General features: G+C 40.6%; 2 protein-coding genes and 1 long non-coding RNA gene across 12 annotated transcripts; 2 read left to right on the top strand and 1 right to left on the bottom strand.

Annotated features, from left to right (window-relative positions):
- The first annotated feature begins 60 nt into the window (after nucleotides 1-60).
- PER3 (period circadian regulator 3) lies at nucleotides 61-14645 on the top strand. Of its 10 annotated transcripts, none has more exons than XM_015882516.3 (22): nucleotides 61-166; nucleotides 566-708; nucleotides 1127-1181; nucleotides 1277-1372; nucleotides 2227-2428; nucleotides 2575-2623; nucleotides 2807-2949; nucleotides 3321-3399; nucleotides 4165-4271; nucleotides 4481-4637; nucleotides 4843-4948; nucleotides 5356-5481; nucleotides 5669-5795; nucleotides 6005-6149; nucleotides 6749-6876; nucleotides 7364-7528; nucleotides 8123-8374; nucleotides 8740-9470; nucleotides 10511-10682; nucleotides 11264-11444; nucleotides 11961-12111; nucleotides 12446-14645. In XM_015882516.3, exons 4-22 carry the CDS (start codon nucleotides 1295-1297, stop codon nucleotides 12545-12547), a joined length of 3201 nt encoding a protein of 1066 aa, XP_015738002.2. In that variant the 5' UTR covers nucleotides 61-166; nucleotides 566-708; nucleotides 1127-1181; nucleotides 1277-1294; the 3' UTR covers nucleotides 12548-14645. The 10 variants fall into 10 exon arrangements, 9 of the variants coding, with proteins under 9 accessions (XP_015738002.2, XP_085365366.1, XP_085365367.1 ...); XM_085509240.1 differs by having other exon boundaries at nucleotides 11267-11444; XM_085509241.1 differs by having other exon boundaries at nucleotides 11324-11444.
- UTS2 (urotensin 2) lies at nucleotides 12549-18869 on the bottom strand. Its single transcript, XM_015882619.3, has 4 exons — nucleotides 18698-18869; nucleotides 16809-16919; nucleotides 16634-16677; nucleotides 12549-16131 (listed from the first exon to the last, which is right to left on the bottom strand). The coding sequence occupies exons 1-4, from the start codon at nucleotides 18798-18800 to the stop codon at nucleotides 16015-16017; spliced, it is 375 nt and encodes a 124-aa protein (XP_015738105.2). The 5' UTR covers nucleotides 18801-18869; the 3' UTR covers nucleotides 12549-16014.
- On the top strand, nucleotides 14793-17010 carry LOC146759906 (uncharacterized). Its single transcript, XR_014931905.1, has 2 exons — nucleotides 14793-14900; nucleotides 16831-17010. It is a non-coding gene; the product is annotated as an uncharacterized LOC146759906 (long non-coding RNA).
- Nucleotides 18870-21331: the final 2462 nt, after the last annotated feature.

Below are 21331 nucleotides of genomic sequence, written 5' to 3' on the forward strand. Positions count from 1 at the left end.
GCTGTGTGGGGGCGGGGCCGCACGTTGCCGCCGTGTGTGGGAGCGGAGCCGCCGCGTGCCGGGACGGGCCGTTACGTAACGGGAGGAGCCGGCAGCGGCCACGAGCCGAGATGGACGGGAACGGGTCCGATGGGCTGCGGGGCGACGGGACGGGAGGGAGCTGCAGGTAACGGGGAGCGGGGCGAGAGGAGACGGAGGGACCGCGGGTTCCCGTCCGGACGGCGCTCACGGAGCCGGGGGCTGTGAGGAGCGGCGGCCGTTGGGCTCCGGGTGTGCTGAGGGGACCGCGGGTTGGTGGGAAGGTGTTAATACATCTACAGCCTTTGGTGGGTTCGTATCAGCCCGCAGGGTTACGGTGCCTCTGCCGTCTGGCACTGAGGGAGGGGATCCAGAGGTTGAATAGCAGAGGAATCAGAAAGGTGCGATGGGAAATAGAGCTGATGAGCTTCAGGGCCTCTTCTCCCGCCTGCGGACCAGGCCATAACATAGCGATGGTTCTTGTGAGGGGGGAGGAATCTCCTGGTGGCAGCGGCCCCCAGCACAGCCCGACCTGTGTTTTGATCAGCGATTGCAGCCAGACTCACAAAGATCTGATGGTGACGATCCAAGAAATCAAAAAGTGTTTGCCCGAGGAGAAAAGGAGCCCCAGCAAACCCAGCACCATCAGTGCGCTCAATTACGCCTTGCGGTGTGTGCAGCAGGTCCGAGGTAAGCACGGAGAATGGCTGCAAGCACATGAGTTATGCAGCAGCTTAATTTGAATGGACGTGTCTGACAACACATAGCATTAAAACAAATGGAAGCACTTCATCTGTCCTGTGGACAATTGACTTTTTGAACCGCTGCAGTTTTTTTGGCTTCACAATCCAAATGCCCATTTACTGCTCCCCTCTCACTTTGCATCCAGTCACAGAGAGGTGTCTGTAATAACTTGTCACGAATGTTGAGAAAACAGCATTTCTGTATTGGAAAATGTATTGGATAGTTTGTGTTTTCCAGCAGAACTAAGTAGTTAGTCACTTGCTGTCATTTGTTGTCCTATCTACTTCCTTGTGATTTTCTTCTGCAGCACAGGTCACCCCAATGGTATAATCAATACTCTCTTGTTTCCTTTGTTACTCCACAGACATTCCTCACCTCACCTTGAGCTTCACCAAAACGATGACAAAATTAGGAGGGCTGTAAGAAATACTTTACAAATTGTCTTCTTACTGACTTCCTTGTGTTTGTTTTGCATTTCTTGTTTCTTCAATTAGCAAACAATGAGTTTTTCCAGGCTCTCAATGACCGAAGAATGTTCCAGACGGATGTGATGACATACAGCACAGAAGAGCTGGTGACAGTTGCATCAGAACACACTCCAAAAAACAGTGTAAGGAATTCAGACGCACTCAGAGGAGCTCATCGCTTTCCTTTTCAGTCTCTTTTGTCACATTAATATCTGTTCAGGCAAACAGAATGTAAAATCAAAAAGCCTTTAAAAGCCAACCAGGTTTTTGTTAGTAATGGTAGATCAATGCCTCTGGTTGTGCTGACTTGGCATACCCAACAGCTGTAAGTGCAGAAATACTTCAATTTTCTGATTTCATTTTTTTCCAGATACAACCACAATCTGTGAGAATTTTACAATTCATTTGCAACAGAATAATCCCCTCATTCTGCATGTCAGAATGTTTTAATGGATGATCCAATCTGTAGTTGTGAAGGTCTCTGGTTTCTGTTTGTGTTCTTGGATTATTATCGGTTGATTAATCAGGTTGCAGTACGTGCTGTGGCTTCTGGCTCTATCTCAAAGAGGAGTGCTGGGTTTCAGTACTGTTACGTACTCTATCAGAAAGTTCTCAGATTTTTGTTCGTGGAATTGTGGTGAATACTGTGAACTGTGGGGGAAGTCTGTGGCCAGATAACCAGTCATTCTGGGAAATGGCAAGCATCTGTGGAATCTGTTTCAGTTTTGATATTGCAGTCTTAGTAGCACGTGTAAGTAATGACTAAGCTATAACACTGTCGCAGACTGTGGTAGCTCACATACAATTTTGTGTGGATGCTTTAGAGCGCACTTCTGTACCTCTGTCTTTATGGTGTGTGGTGGTTTGTGTGTCCTGTAGTGGTTCTTGTGGCAGGAGGGTGGGGGAAATTTAATTTGTTGGTTTTTTTTTTCCCATCCTTTTAATATTACTACCACGTGTTGGGGGAGGGTTGCTTTCACTAAGGTTTGTTTTCCAGGACACCTTTGTGGCTGTGTTTTCCCTGCTCTCTGGGCGCATAGTGCATATTTCTGAGCAGGCAGCATCCATTCTAAACCATAAGAAGAAAGTCTTGGAATCCTCCAGATTTGTAGAGCTTCTTGCCCCTCAGGATGCAAGTGTGTTCTATGCACACACTGATCAGTCTCACTTGCCCCTTTGGAACACAGAAAGTCAAACAGGTAGGATATGATGATCTTCTTAAAAGCTTTGTCTTTGTTTTGATCTTACTCAGAAAACCTGGAGAATAAAGAGTTAGTAAGTTGTGATGGATGTGACCTGTTTTAGGATATGAACTGATACCTTCAATGTTTGTTCTTCTTATTAGCCTCTCTGTATGAATATGCCCAGGTGAAATCCTTTTTCTGCAGGATCAGGCAAGTATATTATTATAGTTTTATGTTCACAAAGCCTGGGCACAGGTGGTGGTTTGTTGTTACAATGGCAGTCAATGAAGGACACTCATGTGGATCTTTGTGATTTACTTGTGCATGTCTCTCATTACTGGTGTGAAGAATCTGGGTCTTGACATCAACATGTTAATTCCTTTTACTTTTCAGAGGTGGTAGAGATCAAGAACAAGAAACACACTGGTACCCATTCCGAATCACCCCATACTTGGTCCACGTGTGCACTTCTGTCCACGTGGATGCCGAGTCCTGCTGCTTAGCTTTGGCTGAGAAGATTCACTCTGGATATGAAGGCAAGTCGGGACAATGTAGAGAAAAACAAGCCAATAGGAAAACATAGTGTATGAATGCCAGCTTACTTTGATTGGAATTTGCACTTGGAAAGTCTCACAGATGTAACCTCCAGTGTGTGTGTGTGCACACACGTGTCCAGAATGTATGTTTCTCCTTTGGTAGGTCCTGAGACATTTGACCTCTTCCCACTCCATTTGCAGTTGGGAGAAGTTTATATTGCCTGTAGTTTTGTAATGTCTCTTTGAGTTACTGATCAGAAGTAAGTTATAAAGTTCGGATGTCTGTGGCAAATGATTGTGGGCAAAACTAAGTTAGATTTTCTGTTTCAGTGCATATTTTGTGTTTCAGTAAATACTTCTTTTTCAATTAGCTCCTCGAATTCCTATGGATAAAAGAATCTTCACCACCACTCACACTCCAGGATGTGTTTTTCTTGAGGTAGATGACAGGTGAGATTTGGATCTTAAGGACTGTGAGGTGTGTGTGGAGAGGTGGCAAAAAATCCTCAGGTGATGCAGCTGTGAACAGTAGTAAACTATTTAACTGTGCAGTTGGCAATACTTAATGAAACAAAGTTGTTCTGTGTTATTTTCATTAATTATTTGTGTTAGTGTTCATTGAAAAACATCTGGAACTTCAAGAAAGTAATCAGCTTTGACTAAAAAAGTGAAATTAAACATAATTGCAGTTAGTTGCCCTTAGAGCAGCAGAGACCTTTGGTAGTACAGATAGTGGGAAAAACCACATCGTACAAAGGTTTGAGAAATCACAGTGCAGGTTGCAGCTTTAGTGGGCTGCCTCATATGAACTTGGTCAGGCTGAAGTTGTCTCCTGCAAAGCCTCAGGGATGTTTTTACAACACAATTCACAGCATCTATGTCAGATTTCTTACCAAAGGTTTTGTCTGGGACCTCTTCATTTATAATATCCTTTTTTTGGCATTTGGGGTTTTTTCTGTTGTTGTTGTTTTTCTTTCCCCCTTGTTCCCACCATGTGTTGAAGCACAATAATGCTTCCAGTTTACCTCTCTGGGAACAGAAACATTTGCATGCTTATGTCATACTGGGGGATTAATAAATGGGTTGGAAGATGTTCTGTAGCTATACTTCAGGCCATTGTAGATCATCTGTGGGGACTTTGCTGGCAAGCAGAGGTTAAAGAATGTAAATATTCAAGACTGAATTGCAAGCAATGGTAGTGTGTTTGTGTTTCAGAGCAGTGCCTTTGTTGGGATACTTACCTCAAGATTTGATTGGAACATCCATACTGATGTATTTGCATCCGGAAGATCGTCCTTTAATGATCGCAATTCATCATAAAAGTGAGTTCAATGGTCATAAAAGGAATTTCTGCTCCTTCTAACATTCTTCATTACCCTGTTGCTTGCTATGTGACTGGTGTCCGGTGTAGACAGAAATAAATAAAGTGAGCAGTTAGATGTCAAGACCATACCCCCATCATTTGTGTTTGTGCTGTCACTGCTGTGCCATAATGTCAACTAACCCTTGTTTCTTGATTGTTTTTGTTCAGTCCTGAAGCTTGCTGGCCAGCCTCCTTTTGAATATTTACCCATTAGATTTTGCACTCAAAATGGGGATTATGTCATCCTCGATACCAGCTGGTCCAGTTTTGTGAATCCTTGGAGCAGGAAAGTAGCATTCATCATTGGCCGACACAAAGTCCGAACGTAAGTCAGCTGTAGAATTGAACTGTTTGTCATTAACACTTTGTAAAATAGAGCCCTGTTTAGCAGATGATATCCCTTTGTATCTATCCAGGGAAGCATTCAACATAAAATACAGATTAGTAATAACAATCTCTCCTAACTCCATTTACAGCTATCTTTACTTTATCAGTTTAGAATTAATTATGAAATTTTGTTGACTCTCTAGAAGCCCTCTGAATGAAGATGTCTTTGCTACAAGAAGTCAAGAAACCAGCAGTGTTGAGAAAGAGATAAAAGAATTGCAAGGACAAATCTACAGGCTGCTTCTGCAGGTAAAGAAGGTGAAAACCTCAAAACACTGGTTTGCCTTTTGAATGAGAGGCTGAAGAAACTGGGCTCTCATTCACAAACTTGTGTGGGTCTGATCCATTAAAAGAATGTTGGAGACAGGCTTGTGTGCCATACTTAAAACTAAGGCTCTTTGTAGCCCATCTTTTTAGAAGACTGTTGTGTGTTTTGTAGATATTTGTGTTGAAAGATAAATCTTCATCCTGGAACAGCTTTAAGGATGGTAGAGTTTTTTCTTCCACAAGAAAGCAGTAGAACTCAAAGCAGCACTGACTCTTCATTTAATTCTTTTCTGTTGTTGCTTGCTAGGAGTTCTGTGTTGCAAACTGTTTTTCCCCTCTCTTTGTTTGTTTATTTATTTGTTTTCCTTCCACCCCTTTTCCCAATGCAGCCAGTTCATAGCAACGTTTCCAGTGGTTATGGTAGCCTTGGTAGCAGTGGTTCTTATGAGCACTATATCAGCGTCGCATCTTCAAGTGACTCTAATGGGAACTGTGCAGAGGAAACACAAGAACCAGTAAGTTTTTAGATATATCAATGCACGTGCAGTTAATTAAATTAACCATGATAAGTATGTTTATAAGTGCCAGTAGATACCAGACTTAGGCTTTAAGTTAGGAGAATACAATAACCCAACCCTATCTTAATAGTCTCCTGTGTCCAGTTTCTTTTTATTCTGACCTCACGTTTTCACATATCTCAAGATGACTTTGCAACAGGTGTGTGCAGATGTCAACCGGATAAAGAATCTGGGACAGCAGCTGTATATTGCATCAAGGAGCAAGACACAGCACGGAAATGGACAGCCTATGAGTTCAGAAGTGCTAGAAGGTAACATTAATGTAATTATGATCCTTAAGTTAATGTAAACTCTTGTAGGTCTGGAGCCACGAATTTGGCTGACTTTGGTGATATGCCAAAGTACTTATGCTAGCATCTTAACATGCCTTAATGTGGGAAGTAATTTGGTGGGGCTTTTTTTGGTGATTTTTGGGATGAAAATGCAGAATAACTTAGTAATGAGAGCTGTGCTTTTCTAGGGAAGAGGCACGATGCTTCCTGTTTTCTCCCGACCTTGAGAAGTGATAGCGCAGAAGAACTGGGCAATGCACTTCATGGTGATTCAAAGAAGGCTCCACATGTTCCTTCTTATCAGCAGCTTAATTGTGTTGATAGTATCATCAGGTAGGGAACAACAAAGCAGATATAGTGAATAATACTGAAGATCCAGTTAGTGTAAGGTAATTATGTATGCAGTTTGCACCGAGTTGGGATAAAATTCTGATTTGAAATATATCTGCATTAAATATATGAATCATATCTTGGTCATATTTCTCACGAAAATCAGAACATGACTGAAAAACTACTGTGGTAATTAAAAAAATTAACTTTCTTTTTCAATTCAGCTTCTGTATATACTTTCACACAATTTGTGTTACTAACCAATATACTACTATATTAATGTCCTTGAGAGTACAACACTTGACTAAAAGTCTTTATATACTGCAGTTGTGTAAAGGAAGTCACTGTAATGAAAAATGAAGTCAGTATTTGCTTCCTTTTATTAGACAAATGGAAATTTTTGGTCACTGCAGTGAAGCATATGAATTTGTGTGGTGTCAGTTTTGTGCCTTGCTTTTGTAGGAGGGCACTATAGATAAGCTGTAGTTTTGCTCTTAAACGAGTCAATGGCTGTAACACCTTGAGAAACTTATACTTCAGTGGGTAATATCCCTTTTAAGAAAATAGTAATAATGAGAAGAGCTTCCTGTGATATGTTTCAGATATCTAGAGAGCTGCAGCATTCCACTATTGAAAAGGAAATGTAAATCTTCTACAAATACATCATCATCATCTTCAGATGGTGACAAGAAAAACCAGCAAAGGCTGCAGGAGATCAAGGCATTGGGAGGTAATGCAAAGGATGCTGACAATTGGAACACTATGAATTATTTTTTTTTGATATGCTGTTGTATGTTTCAGGGTTTCTTCTCATTTTTTTAAATTACTACTACATAAATGGCGTGGTTACAGGCAGTAAATATCTACTTCCCTTGCCTAGATCATGCAATTAAGCAAAAGTTACAGTAGTAAGTCTTTGAATATAGAATCCATCAAAATAAGTACTGCCTGCTGTTGCTAAATAAACCTTCTGTAGTTCACTGGTTTTATGCCTCTTTTAGTCTACATTGGCATTGTACTGGTATATGAATGTTGCATTTATTTGTGTGTATATCTGTCTTATTTAACAGTTTGCATAGTTGAGTGGTTGATTCTGAACCGGTCAGTTTTGGTGGCTTAGGAACAATTGAAGTGCTTGGAAAGAAATTCAGTGTAGAATTCTTTTAATTTACCAATGGATACCGCTGTTCTTTCGTCAATTAATTCCCAAACTCCAGTATTTGCTGATGAGGAAGAGATGCTGAAAAAGCAGACAAATGAAGGCACTGTGAGAGCACCTCTGCCGGACCTGACCCTGTCCAACAAGTCCCCGAGTGTGGTATCTGCCACCAGTCAGTGCAGTTACAGCAGCACTATTGTGCACGTCCCACACCCTGAATCAGGTACTGCTCATTCTTGAAAAATATTGGCTAGACTCATTGATTTTTAGATTGAACAATATTTTCTGATTGAAGTATGTGGTAGGAAGCCTTTGTCTTAATAGAGATACGTTCTGATATGAACTCTAGAGTACAATTGAGGCACTTCTGAAAATGCCATGGAAAAAAAAAAATACTTGAGCCTGAAAATGTTTACAGTGTTTATATAAAAGCCTAAAAATGTTTACATTAAAGCTAGCTTTAAGAATGTGCTGTTTTAATTTGCACTGTAAATTTATTACATGCATCTCAAATACAACAGTGAGCTTTTGTGTGGCCACTGGTGATGAAAATAAGTGTGACTAATGGGCTGATATTATTTAATGCAGAAAGAAACACAAAAACAAATAATTTACTGCAATCATAAGAGGTACGAGGAAAGAAAAAATAATCTGCTCCATTTATGCTAATGTAACTCTGTTTGAGTGTAAATGGTACCCTGCAGTGTCTGTCTGCTCAGTAGCTCAGATGTTTATTTTGTCTAAACCTCTGCATATTGTGGGTGTTGACACTGGAAGGCCAGAGCAAAGAGTGATTTATTTTCTTTCCTCTACAAAGAAGTGACTACAGTGGAGAATACTCCTTTTCGAAATGAACACATTGAGCTGCCTCCTCTGAATGCTCAGAATCCTGTTACGGTGGCTGAGGAGTTGAAGCCAGTTGGGTTAACAAAAGAGACTTTGTCAGCCCACACTCAAAAGGAAGAGCAAAACTACGTTGACAAGTTCCGCCAGAGGATCTTGCTGTCTCCATTTAGGACTTACCTTCAGAGGGACAGCAGAAGTACCAATGGACATTCCTGTGACCAAGGTAGGCAGCACCTTGGAGAAATAGAGATTTACTGGGCTTATTTTAAAGACCAGCTTAGCAATGTAGACTTGCTTTCCTTTGTGTGATTTATTGAAAATCTTTCTATGGCTGAAAACAGAGTAATTCTGAATTGTCAAGACCTGGCAGAGTCATTGCTTGTACTGAAGATCTGCTCTGTTTTGGTTGTTGCTATTTTAAACTTTTTGCAAAGCTCCCAAATACTGCAGTAAACCTGATAAGTCTTAAATAGCTTATTTATTGCCTCCTTTTGAAGGATTTTTTTTTCCTTCTTTATCTGCTGTTGTTTTTTTGCTTCTCCCTAGGTCTGTCGTTTCAGTGAGTGTCTTATTTTTCTTCCTCCTTAGGAAATTCTCCTTCAAAGGAGATGATTCCAGCCAGCTGTAAAAATGGTAAAAAAGGAAAACTCAAGCACCAGAAACTTCAGAGACGGTCTTCAGATAGACGGTCTTTTAGTAAGAATAGAAACAGTCTTCCATCTGAGAAGAGAAGAATTCAGAAGCAATCTCCCTCGGAAGTGTCCCATTTAAGCTCCTCCAGCACGAATCTCTTTCCTCCTGTGGGATTTCCCGTCTATTCAGATGCACTGTCTAGTTTTGCAGCCTCTTCTGTAGGAGAGGAACTTGCCATTTGCTCATCAAAACCTGAGCTCACATCATTGTCACAACTATGCTGTGGAGCACCATCATTTCCAGCACTTTCTCCCCCAAACATAGGGATGTTTATGGCCGTATTTCTTCACAGTTTTCCCATATATACTCAGATGCCTCAGTATGTCTTTCTACCTGGCACTCAGAATGTTTATCTCCCTTCTTCATATCCATGCACTGCTGTACCTCATGCCCCTCCACCTTCTGCTCCATCACCAATAGTCCCAGACTCTGTGGATCATTCCTGTCCAGCCTCTTCTGCCACATCCACTGAGGAGCAGCCAGAGGGACAGCATGGCCAGGTCTTACAGCTGAGTAGCTCACGGAGCAGCTCCCCACTTCAGCTGAATTTGCTTCAAGAAGAGCTGCCGGAATCTGTGGAGCCTTCAGTTAGTACTGATGTTAAAGCATGTGCAGAAGCTGAACGTGTAAGTAACAGATTTTTGGTGTCAGAGAGAAACTGACTTCCACCATGTTCAGTCGCCAGATTCTGTTAGCTTCTTTTACCAATATCTGTGCTCTGTAGACTGCAGGGCACAAATAGCACAGGAGGCAGAGAAACTATGGGAACTTGTAGCAGTATGAGTTGGTGCTCAGTAAATGCCACAGATGTGAGATCTTCTGGTCTAGGCTGCTGCAAGCTGCTCTTGCTCAGTGCTTTGGCAACATTTTTAATTTTTTTCCCATTAAATTGTCAGCAGTTTTGGGTGGGCTTTTATGCATGTGGAACTTGGTTAGGGTTACATGATTGGCGTCCTTTTTCACCGAGTCCCACAGTCTCTGTGGAGAGTTAAAGGGAAGATACTTTTCTAATTACTCCCTCTGTCTCCCAGGGATGCAGCTAATGACCGAAGAACAGGGATCCGTGTGGGTCGGTTTCCATACATGGGCATAGAAAAGGCCTCTCCAGCTTCCGCGGTAAACTCAGAGGCAGGAATCTGAGCTCTGCAGGCAAGGAAAAAAGTGTCTCGGGAATCCAGATTGTGCCGAAAAGGCTGGATCAGCTGAAACTGCAGGGTAGGGTCCTGAAGGGGAGTTGGTGTATCTGTAGTTGCTGAAGCTATGAGCTTAATGCAGTGATTCAGGGGAATGCTTTTGTTTTCCCTTTAGGGCAGGATTCTTGATATATGTGGCTGCTCCGTGCCACCTAACAGGGCATGGAGGGAACTGACTCTCTTGTCAGCAAAAAATGTTGACTTCATGCAAAAGTACAATATCTTGAAGGAAACCCCGTGGGGAAGGATCTGCAGCATGAATCAGAAAGTCCAGATGCTTGTTGGTTTCAGATGTGAAGAGTTTTACCATGAGTTCTAGACAGTCATTGGTTTTCAGAGCTAGAAATTCCAAAGCTATTGAATTGATGCAGGAATTTAGTCAACATATTGCAAATTCAGTACATGCCTGAACTTCCTTTTTCAAGCTGAAGGGTGACTTCCTTGGATGTTTGTTTTGATTTTTTTGTTTCCAGGACAATAGTCTGGAAGATAGTGGTAACAGTGCCAGTAGCCATTGTGCCTCTAGTGAATTTACTGACCGCTTGCTGCATGAGGACTCCCAGTCAGGCGCGGGTTCAGCAGCATCAGGCAGTGGATTGGCTTTATCTAGTTCTTTAGGCTCTCAATCCTGTGAAGCTGGTACAGGTAAGGAAGTTAAGATCTGGACGTTTGCAACTCTAATGTTAGGTGGGTTGTTAATGTGTTGATAAGTCATAAAAATATTCTGTGATGGGAGCGGGAAGCCCCAGTAAGAGGATCTGTTGTCATTATTTTTCACCAATTTTCAGCATTTGGGGCCAAATTTGGTTCAGTCACAATAGTCAGAAATGAGAGTCCAGAAGTTGTTCCTTAAATCTGCGAGTCAGGCTTCTAACTTGTGCTCATTAACAGTTTTTTTTCTTTGTGTTAGAGGGTGGTTTGCATGTTACTTGAGTAAGAGTAAATCTGCATAGAGCAGGGCCTCTTGACACAAAAAAGCAGAGAAGTTGAGACAAATCTTGAGAAGAGTAAGTAAAACCTTGGAGGTATTGAGCAACTTAATAGAGTAGATTTTATCTTTGAATTTTCAGTAAGTGGTATCTCTTACCAGAGGACTCATCTGAGAGGACCTGTGTTCACCCTATTGGAAATAGCTCACACAAACACACTGGTGAATTTTACTTCTTGTGCTGGCTTATCAAGGCTTGTCAGATATCTGAGTTGATTTTTGTCATGGTAATTCTCAGCAGACAGTGGGAAAAGCAGCAAGTATTTTGCCAGTAATGATTCTTCTGAAACTTCCAAAGCAGAGACTGAACAAGAAAAAAAAGAAGAGGAGACACCTCATAAATCTGAACATGAGTCAGCCTGGGTGATGATGGATCACACACCTGAGCAAGTTCTAATGACGTACCAAATGCCCAACAGGTTAGAAAACATCGGTGTTTTCTGACAGATAGTTTGGAATTGAGCATGGAAGAAATGTAGAGTTAAAAACAAGACCATGGGAACAGTGTGTATACCAATAAAACTCAGACAAGTTGTGTTCATTTACTGTTCTAGGCTCCGAGCATTTATTCTAATCTACTTTTTGCCTGTTTTTCTTTATCACTTAAGATACGATAACATGAAACCTCTTTGTTTAAGTGCTAAGGCGATTGTCTTATGCCCTGCTTTTTGCATTAAAGGGTAAAAATATTTGCGTTGTTTGTAATTGCTTCTATGTAATTTGCAATGAGATTCCTCATTTTAAAAACTAAATAAGCCAACCTGAAAGTTGAAAAATGCCTTACAAATAAGATATAACAAAACACAGTTACTTCTCATTGGCTGGCTTCAGCCTTATACACAGCTGTTTCCCATGGCTGTTATCAGCAATGCTTGCCTTGGTGTATTCAGTGCAGCTGCGTTAACAGGTGACTGTGGTTCTTTTTTGTTTTACAGAATCAAAGAGGAAGTTTTAAAAGAGGATATGGAGAAGCTGATAGTCATGCGAAAGCAACAACCTTGGTTTTCAGATAGGCAAAAGAGGGAGCTTGCAGAAGTGCATACATGGATCCAGACACAGACTGTCCCACTACAAATCAGCACTCAAGTAAGGAGTTGTGAAAGGAGTCAGCAGCTGCTTGTTCATATCTTGGCTTGCTAGAGGTAGTGCTGCTTCCAGCTAATGTGATTTTTACATCGTGAGGGTCACTGATAGCTGTTACTTGTGAATGTTGGAAGGCTTGAGAATACTAGCTAGATGTTGGAAGTGCAAGTACCTGCCTCTGAAAATTAAAATCTCTGTACTATCTGCTTTTTTAAAAGAGATCTCATTCAATTCATGAGAAATTTCAAGAGATTGCAGCATATCATGCTACCAGGATGGATTCTTTGCAATATCCAGAGAAGAATTTAAATGATTATATCCTTGTTCCTTTCTAAAGGGATGTGTTACATGTGACATCAGGGAAGCAACTTATGAGACTACAATGGCTGATGACAATATGGAAAACAAGGGAAAACCGCTTCCAGTCCTGGAACACTGAGGACATCCCTGCCTGTGACAGTAAAACTGGTTGTAATAATTCCCATTCCCTTTTCCTTTGGCTTTGCTAGATGCTAGCAGTGAATCTCTCCAGCTGTTTTCTCCCACCATGAGCAATCATACATGAAACTAAACTTCTCTCCATTATTCCCTTTGCTCCTGTCAGGATTTTGAAGACAGTCTTTCCCTGGGAGGTTGTTTCCCTTCCTGACATCAAAAACTTGACAAGAATGATAATGAATGGCTTATGTTTCTAACTTCTGATTGCTCAGCAATGAGCTAAATATAAAGACTTTTTGTTTTGTTTTGTGGTGGTGTTGTACTGGTTTTTTTTGGTTGGTTGGTTGTTGTTTTGACTGGACAGGTAAGAGTTTGAAAAGATGCAGTGATTAAGAGCTTACATTGGTACAGCCCTGTTTGTTCCCCGCTGAGGTGGGTGTGCTAATACCAGTGAATCTGAGCTTCATCAGAACATCCTTTGGTTTTGTTTATTCAATCTGCAATCTTTTTCTTTTTTACAGTATTTTTGCTCATGTTGTTTATACATTTTGCTTTCTGTTTATTCTTAAGCTGCACTTGTTTGTCTTTCATCTTGAGCGTTTCTTTCTTAACTGTTGTAAATCAGCAAAGATTCGCACATTCTCAGTATCTCGTGCTTGAATTTTAAATGCTTTTTAAAATAAGAATCCTCAATAGATGTTTACACATGTGAAGTTAAATGCTTGAGTAGAAAAGCCTCTGACTCGCACGGTAAGTGTGGTACCTTGCCCATAATTATACTATCAGCACTTTCCAAACATGGAATGCAGTTTTGTAACCTCACTGCCAAAAAAGTTTGGTCTAAAACATGTAATAAGATGCTTTTTGTATAGGTTCTTCCCTAGTGGGAAAGGTTCTTAGCTGATTTATTCATGTAATTGAATCGGTTCTGGTTAGCTGTACTTAAATTCACTGCTTTAATATGGTTTGAGGCTTAGTGAAATAATCTGTTTCACCGAGTGAAATGAATATTCCAAGGAAGGGCATTTATGTCCTTCAGAAGAGTTTAAGTGTATAAGCCATAAGGAAAGTGAGATGTCTTAGCATTATAATTCACTTATTTTATAAAAGAATGATACTTACTTACTTTATTTCTTGTTGGAGAATGTTAACCCTTCTGTGCTAACTGCTGCATGAACCTGTGCTCAGTAGAATCGCACAGAAGCAGAAATTCCGGACAGTTTTTACAGCAGTGTGACTGCACACAATGCAGGAGCATGGACCTTGGAGCTGAAATTCATAGCTCATAATCCTGGCTCAGAGTTGGGTGTGAGACTTTAAGAGAAACGAAGTGATGAATCAGTGCCCTGTGTGATAACGGCACTAAGTTGTTTGCCCAGGAACATAAATGGGTCCTATCTGCAAAGCCAGATTTAGGACAAGCTATTCTTTACCTTGCTGAAATGACAGCATCTAGCGACCAAATGCCTTATCAGGCCTTTTGGGAAGGACCTCATTCCTGTATGCTTTTAGGATCTGGTTGTTTTTACTTTAGCTTATATCAGTTTTTCACTCTTTGTAGCCTGCTGAAGTAGTCATGATGAAATACAGTTTTGATCCGAAAGAGCGATGGAGTAAATGTTGCAGCCGGATGTGTGCACTGTTTTATGTGACTTTGTTTTGATTGATGCAATTAAAATGCTGGGGGTAGTTTAAAGCTCAGTTTTGTTTTTTCTCTTATTAGTCACCAAATGGGATATATTGAAGCACAGCGGTGTCACAGTTCTGCCCCCTGTGGGGGCTTCAGCAGTTTGGATTAAGCAGGGTTCTTTTTTTCCTGTTCAAAAATACAGTGTTATGTTTAAGATAAGTTAATGTGCAGATACCTTCATGGCATTGGTATGAACAGGAGGGGGACCCCAGTGTATTTCTGCAGCGTGTGATGAATGTGTTGGTATGTTTGTCCTCCATAATTGGAATATTTGCATTAGTTGATAGGAATCCTTCAGTGAAGTGATATCCAGCTGTGATTTAATTTGCAGTTGTGATTTTAACTGTACAGTCTGAGGGAGCATCTGTTTTTATAAATAAAGCAAAAAAAACCAAAACCATCCTACCAAGAACTGTTTCAAGCATGTTTGCTTTCATTATTGGGTAATTTCTGTAACATTCAGTATTTTTCAGAGCCTATTCGGTGTTGTTTCTGATTCAACGTAAGTGTGCTGTAGGTACAGTGAATATGATCCCTGTTGCTATTTATGCTGTTGGTTTTTTGTTGTGTTTTTTGGTGGGTTGTTTTTGCTTTTCAGGATGTGCAGTTTTGTTTCTGAATGCGTCCCAGGAAGGAAGGCACACATGTTGTATCTGAAGGCTGTGTAAGTTGCTCAGCTGCGATGTGCACAGTTGAAAGCTTCTGTCTTTGCTGAGTGTGTTAGAGAAGTGTAAATAACAGACATTGTGAGAGCGTTTGAGCCTCGACATGCTAAAAATTGTGTTCTGGAGGAAACAAAGAGAAACAATTAATGGGTTATTTGCCACTTCTCTTTCAAGAGCTGGACAGGCTCCCTGGGTTTAGACACTGGAGACAACTCTTGCAGTGCTTTTTTTTTTTTTTTTTTTCCCACTTATTCTTCATTATCTCATTTAGTTTGCTGTTCTGAAGTAGACTTCAACTGTTGTTCGTCTTCAGATCTTCATAAGCTGGACACCTTTTCCTGCCTCTGAAATAAACCTTTGATAGTTATTCATTAAGATAAATTTGAAGCCTTTTCCTACAGCTTTTTATTGACTGATGAGGTGGCAAGAAAGGAGTAATTTCCAGCCAGACACTGACTTGCTGCATTGTGTAAGAGGAAGATGAATGTTCAGAAGGCTTTAAGTACCTGTGCAGTGCATCCAGCTACTCCTGCATTCGCAAGGACATTTTTCTTTGCTACGGCTGGCTTCATCTATCTTATGACTTATCTGATGCAAACGAGTTATATCGAGCCTGTAGGCTTTGTTTAAGCAGAACAGGTAGAGATTTATGAGGTGTATGCTACATTGATCTCAGTGATATGTAATACTAAGGCAAAGTTTAATTCAAGCTTTGTGAACCTTGATTAGTGTGAAGTTTATGCAAAGTGCATAGTGAACAAAGTAAGACTTTGCAGCTCAAACTATTGGTGTGTATCATGAAGATTGATATTGCCTACAGACAGTTCTTGAGTCTTTAGCTTTATTCATAGCACAAACTATCAGTATGTACCTGGGGCTGAGATTAAAGTACCATTACTTTCATCCTGTTGTGCTGAACTCTAAGAAAATATGACTCCGCTCGCAGAATATTTGCAAAACATCAACAATTTATTAATTTCCAAGTAGTGTAGAGTCTAAAGTTAGGAGCTATCTTCAAATTCCTTCATTCTGACTTCAAATCAAGCAAGTTTATGTACATGGTTTCAGACATATATATAAATTATGCAGCCAAAGTTGGGAGGTCTGTTCTGTTTACACACAGTATTTCCAGAAGCATTCAGAAAGGTTGCCACGTTTCTTGTACTGCTTCCTGTCCTTCATCAGCAAACGGCCCAGCAAAGCAATTCGTGGGTGATTTCCATAGAAAGTCTGTAGTCAAACAGAGGCAGACAAGTTACTGGTGGCTGCTGAATGTCCCCACTGAGAAAGTTTACTATTCACTCCCCCCAGCCGGTGCACCTCAGGTTTAGATGATGTACTAAAAAGAGTCTACATCCTCAGTCAAACAGAAATGATATTCTCAATTTACCTACTGGCTGGTAGCAACTCTGATAATATTACATAGACTGTGCTGCAGTGGGGGGAAAAGGATGTGCAGCTTATGCTGGCTGTTATACTGATCAGGCCTGCTGATGTTGGAAATCGACCCTCGTTTAGAAAGTTGGTTTACTGTTTTCTTTTTTTCCTAATTTTGTTTTTATTGCTTTTTTTCTCCACTGCAAACCTAACTGCCAGATGGTTCCAGCTCCAAGAATATTCTAGCACATGTTAGCCTATATGTTAAATCTGTGGATCTTAAATGGTGTCTTTGTAACAAGCCCATGTAGTTTAAAATATGAGGTCTTGATTTGGGGAGCAGTCATTTACTTACCTCTTTGATATTTTTCCTTGGGCTGTAGCTGCTGGAGGTAAGACCTGGTAGAGAGGAGGCAAAATGTTTTTTTGTTTAGAAATAGTGGATCTATGTGTGTCATTTATGTCTGCTGTGACTGGTGGATGTGTAAACTATTGGCACTCTGACATAAATTGCTTTGGTAAAGCCTTACCTGCATTATTGTCTTGAACCAGTGTGCCCAAGAGCTCCTGCAGGAACTGAGGCAGGGAGGTACTTTCTGAGCTGCCCAGCTGCTCCAGATTTAGCCTTGAGTCTTCATCAGCTGCAAATGGAAGATGACAGATGGTCGTATGGTTGAGGGTCTTACAGCTTTAATCCCTATTTCATTCCATTTCAGATAATTTCTGATCAGGTAAGTTAGCTCTGTCTATTGAAAAGGATCTTAAAATCATAAATCATCCATCCTCATTTAATGGATGTTAGAGGGAATAGATTTGTGTGGGTTCTTTGGATGGTTGGTTTATATTCGAATCCATTTCTTTACAAATGAGTTCCTCCACTTGAGCTTTTCTGTGAATGAAGACAAATTTTACAGTTGGAGGCTTATTAACAGTAAACTTCTCTGCTGGTAAACAGCAGCCACTCAAAATAATGGATGCTGAGAGAGAGCTATTGCGAAGCTCTTAATTGTGTTGGCTTTTTAGTTGCATTTCTGGATTTTTACTGTTTTAGTTGCATTTACCTGTGCAGATGTGTGAGACTGTAGCTCCTTCATGTGATTTATATACAAGAGGAAAAAAACTACTGCAGATAATCCAACATTTTAATGGTCTGTTATGAAGATATTTGCAGACCTTTGACATTCAGGATTAGTTTGTCAGGTCAGTTAGAAAGCACGGTGGGGGTTGCAGTGTAGTGCTATGAATGCTGTACGTTCCCTTTTCTGTGCAGAGAGAAGTTTGTATGCATAAACCCGTATTTTTAAATTCAGAGCAGTGTTAGCAGGTAATGTGGTTTGAGATTTAAAACAAACAAAACAATCTCTAATGCAGTGCTCTACTTCTTTCTTACCCTCTTGTATTTCTCTTTGTATTTACAAGGAAGATTTAATTAGCCTAATGGATGTATCCAGCAGATTTGTTTGAAGATAAATGGTTAGTTAGCTTGTTCATCCTGTGATGTGATAGATGCTGTCCATACTGAGTCATGGCTGCTTGTAAATGGTAAATTACATTGTGGAATGTTTGAAAAGATGCTGGCTTAGTGAGTCCAAGTTATACAAAGCAGGTGGGTACCTGCAAACCAATTCACCTGCAGAGCAATTATGTTACAGGTGCTTTTTTTGTAGCTAGCTTTGTGAAAGAGTTCAGTTTTAGATTTGCCTGTTCTTTCAGGGCTCATTTCAGGAATGTTTCCAGCACAGATCATCAGGTCTGATGATGATGATAACCCTGTAGGCACTGCATGCAGTTTAATGATAAATCTTATCTTAGTCTGGCTTACAGTATGACTTCAAACTCTGAGAACAGCTCTTTCAAGCAAAGATTTATTCTTTCACTCTGCGGAGCGGAGTCTACATTAGTGCAGGCAAACGGCATGCTCGGTACAAAATCATGCTTAATACAGTGCTATTTTTGTATTGTAAGTCAGCTTTGCCTGCACTTGATGCGAGTAGGAACGCATTAATCCTTGTAGTGGGCTTGCCCCTTTTAAAATGCAACTTCAGTAAAGCATAGTTCATTTTAAAGTGCAGCAGGTGCTGTTCAGCCAAGTTTCTGTAAATTACCTAATATCCACTAATGCTGCTTCAGAGATGGATGCTGCATCTGCCAGCTCGCACTCATTCACTGCAAGTCTTAAATATATTGCCCCTTAGATTTAAGAGCAGCAGGAAGAAATATGTATAAGCACACAACCTCCCTGTTTTACAAAACAGCTGCCCACCAATGGTATTACTTGTGGCCAGTGTTCTGAAGTCATTCCTGCCTTTTCTCCAGCTGATCGGCACAGATAAAGGTCCCCTCTGAAAGCATACCTGCTGCTACTCTGGTTTTCATATTCCATTTGCTCTCTTATGATTGCTAAATCCAAAGGACTTACCTGGGAGTTGATAAGACATCTCGCTGGCGTTGATAACGGGGAGAGAAGAGAGAGGACAGGAGAAGCTGATGATAATGAGACAGCAGAATACCAGCTTATGCATTGTTGCTGTGTTGAATATATTTCGTCTTGTCAACGCCTGTAATTCGGAACTCCAGACTGTTGCCTCTGCTCCCTGTTTCACTCGTTATATACCCACTCATGACCTCATAAATATGGTCATGCCCCCCTCCCTGCCCCCAAAAAAGAAATCCAATGAATTTATTGTCTATTGATTGTAAATGGAAACCACTTTGCATTGATGTAATTTTTCAAGGTAACACTTCATGGACAATAAATTTACTGTCTTATAGCTTGGTGTACAAAATGGATATTATATCAAACCAAGCACAGTAAAGTTTATAAATCTGGCATAAAGAAAAGTAACTTCCAGTTATAAATCATGAGTTAACAAAAGGGTCGGACGTTGGTTGAAATGACCAGGGCGATAAGATTTATGAGCCTTAGCAGGCTTGACGCAAAGCATCTGATATGAAATTCGTTCTTTTTTCTCTTTTGTGAAATGGATGGATGTATTGTGTTCGGGGCTCTTTTGCCAGGTGAAGCAAAAGAGAAGGGGAGTTAAAACATCTAGATAATTCATTAAAAGGATGATAGTGGAAGGGGCTTCTTTCTTTCTTTCTTTCTTGTAGCTTTTCATTTTGTTTGAGATGACTTTATCCAGTGTAGCCCTGGAGAATCATCTTGGCAGAGAATGTAGAGCTTCTATATGGAAACTTACTTGATATGTGTAAACTACCTTTGGTTGCTATTCAACTCGGGTCCCTCTGTAGACTGGGAGTCTTTGCTCCATTCCGCTTCACCTTCTGCTTCCTTTACTTGGAAGTAACTTTACTCTGTGCATACCAGATAGCTGCTTTTCCAGTTTGTGTTTTGCCTGTAAAGGAAATGCATTAGATGCCATATGTAATCTCATAAGGTTGGTCTCTTCCATCTGGCATATTTTGCCTTCTCTTCCTTGAATTTCATCTTTTATGTCAGAGGAAGAACTCACTGCACTGGTCCCTCATCATCATTCCTTATGAAGCATCCTATCTGTCTAGAAACTTTAAAATAAGGAGAATCTTTATGATGATTTTCCTAAAGAGAAAAATATAAAATTCTGTTCAGACTTGTAAAAGCCATTCACTAATTTCCTTCCTGCTCTGCTCTCATATCAAACATTTGTGCTTTCAAATCCCATTCAAAATACTATGGGATCTAACTGCTGATGTTCTTCCCGTTTTTTGAGTTGTAATAAGCTCATTCCTGTGCAACTTAGAATTATCTACTTTCTTCTTTCTTTGCTGGTATTTCCTGTTGAAGATTCATTTTTATATTGTAAATGATGTGGCTCCTAGAACCGCTTTAAAATCAACATCATCATGTAAGTTCAAATGCTCTGCTTTGAGAACAGGGGCAGTGGGGTGGAAGAGGACCTTTAGTGTTCCTTTCTAGTTAAACTTTTCTGCTGCCCTTTGTGTTCAGATGGGTACAATGCTGAATTCATACACCTATATCTTGTATTCTTTAACTATGAAACCTGTTTTGGTGGGCTTTGCTTAAGTCAGTGAATGTGGAAAAGAATTTCCCTGCAGAGTTGTCCTAATGTGTTTTATGTGCTTCTCTCCCTTTGCTTTCCTAGGAGAGAAGTAGAGAGGAATTCTCTCCCCTCATCTGAGTCATGTAACTCTTTGTTCCAAAGCTGCAGACACTAATTAGGTTTGATCTGATGCGTGATCTCACAGTTGGTGCTGGATGCTCTGTACGAAGGCTTCTCCTTCAGTGAACTATCAATGACAATGGCATTATCAATATTCGCTCTGAGCATCCTCCAAGGAAAGCTAATGAAGCATTCTTCACAAGCAGCTTATGTCCTTTGTCTTCTCACAAGGGAGACTCAGCCTCTTAGAGCAGTCATGAAGTGCGTCATGTAGAAGTTGGGCAGCTTGCCCACAGCTTATTGCCTTTACTCAGATTTGAAGTTGTCACTTAAACATTCTTTCCCCGACCAAAATGTCAAAGGCATTTTCCTGAGGGGACAGAGCACACGTCATCACACAGTGAAGAAACAGCTCATCCCAAATAAAGGTACAAAACCCTGAATCCATGGGTGAAGGAAGGAAATGGGAATTGCAGTTTAAAAAAACAAAGGGCTTTCTGTAAAGGACTTCTTTAAATTGTATCAAAGCTGCTATTTTGTGCAAAAACTTCTTGTTAGTTCTTGTTTCTGTTAATTGACTTTCTTTCACTTGCTTTGGTTTAATGTAACAGAGCAGCAGGAGTGGGAATTCGTTACTGAACAAACTCAGGACAGTAAATGCAGATTAACCTCGCATTAAAAAAGTTGTCCCAAATTATCAGAAGAAGCAACTATTCTTGATTTAAAGCGATGACTCATGAAAAATAAATTGCCCAAAGGGAGGAAAAAAAATAGGAATAACTGCCAGCTGTCCACCTTGTGAGTGAAGCAGTAAGGCTGAAATCTGATCAGTACGTGCAAAAGGTGTTTCACCTGTTTAAAACTGCTTTATGCTGGGGAAGCACGAGTTACGTAACACTGAGCAACGAGTGGCAGGTGGTGAAAGGAGGCAC

Source organism: Coturnix japonica, chromosome 9 (genome assembly GCF_054131305.1).
Source record: "Coturnix japonica strain WE chromosome 9, WE-NBRP24, whole genome shotgun sequence".
In the NCBI taxonomy this organism is placed as follows: domain Eukaryota; kingdom Metazoa; phylum Chordata; class Aves; order Galliformes; family Phasianidae; genus Coturnix; species Coturnix japonica.

Excerpts from the sequence above, each read along its gene's own strand:
- PER3 (XM_015882513.3), top strand. The coding sequence starts at position 441 with ATGAGCTTCAGGGCCTCTTCTCCCGCCTGCGGACCAGGCCATAACATA. Across the intron at positions 4,638-4,842 it reads GGCCGACACAAAGTCCGAAC|AAGCCCTCTGAATGAAGATG; the intron begins GTAAGTCAGCTG and ends TTGACTCTCTAG. Across the intron at positions 4,949-5,355 it reads TCTACAGGCTGCTTCTGCAG|CCAGTTCATAGCAACGTTTC; the intron begins GTAAAGAAGGTG and ends TTCCCAATGCAG.
- UTS2 (XM_015882619.3), bottom strand. The coding sequence starts at position 18,800 with ATGCATAAGCTGGTATTCTGCTGTCTCATTATCATCAGCTTCTCCTGT. Across the intron at positions 16,920-18,697 it reads GATGTCTTATCAACTCCCAG|CTGATGAAGACTCAAGGCTA; the intron begins GTAAGTCCTTTG and ends TTCCATTTGCAG. Across the intron at positions 16,132-16,633 it reads CAAGGAAAAATATCAAAGAG|ACTTTCTATGGAAATCACCC; the intron begins GTAAGTAAATGA and ends GTTTGACTACAG.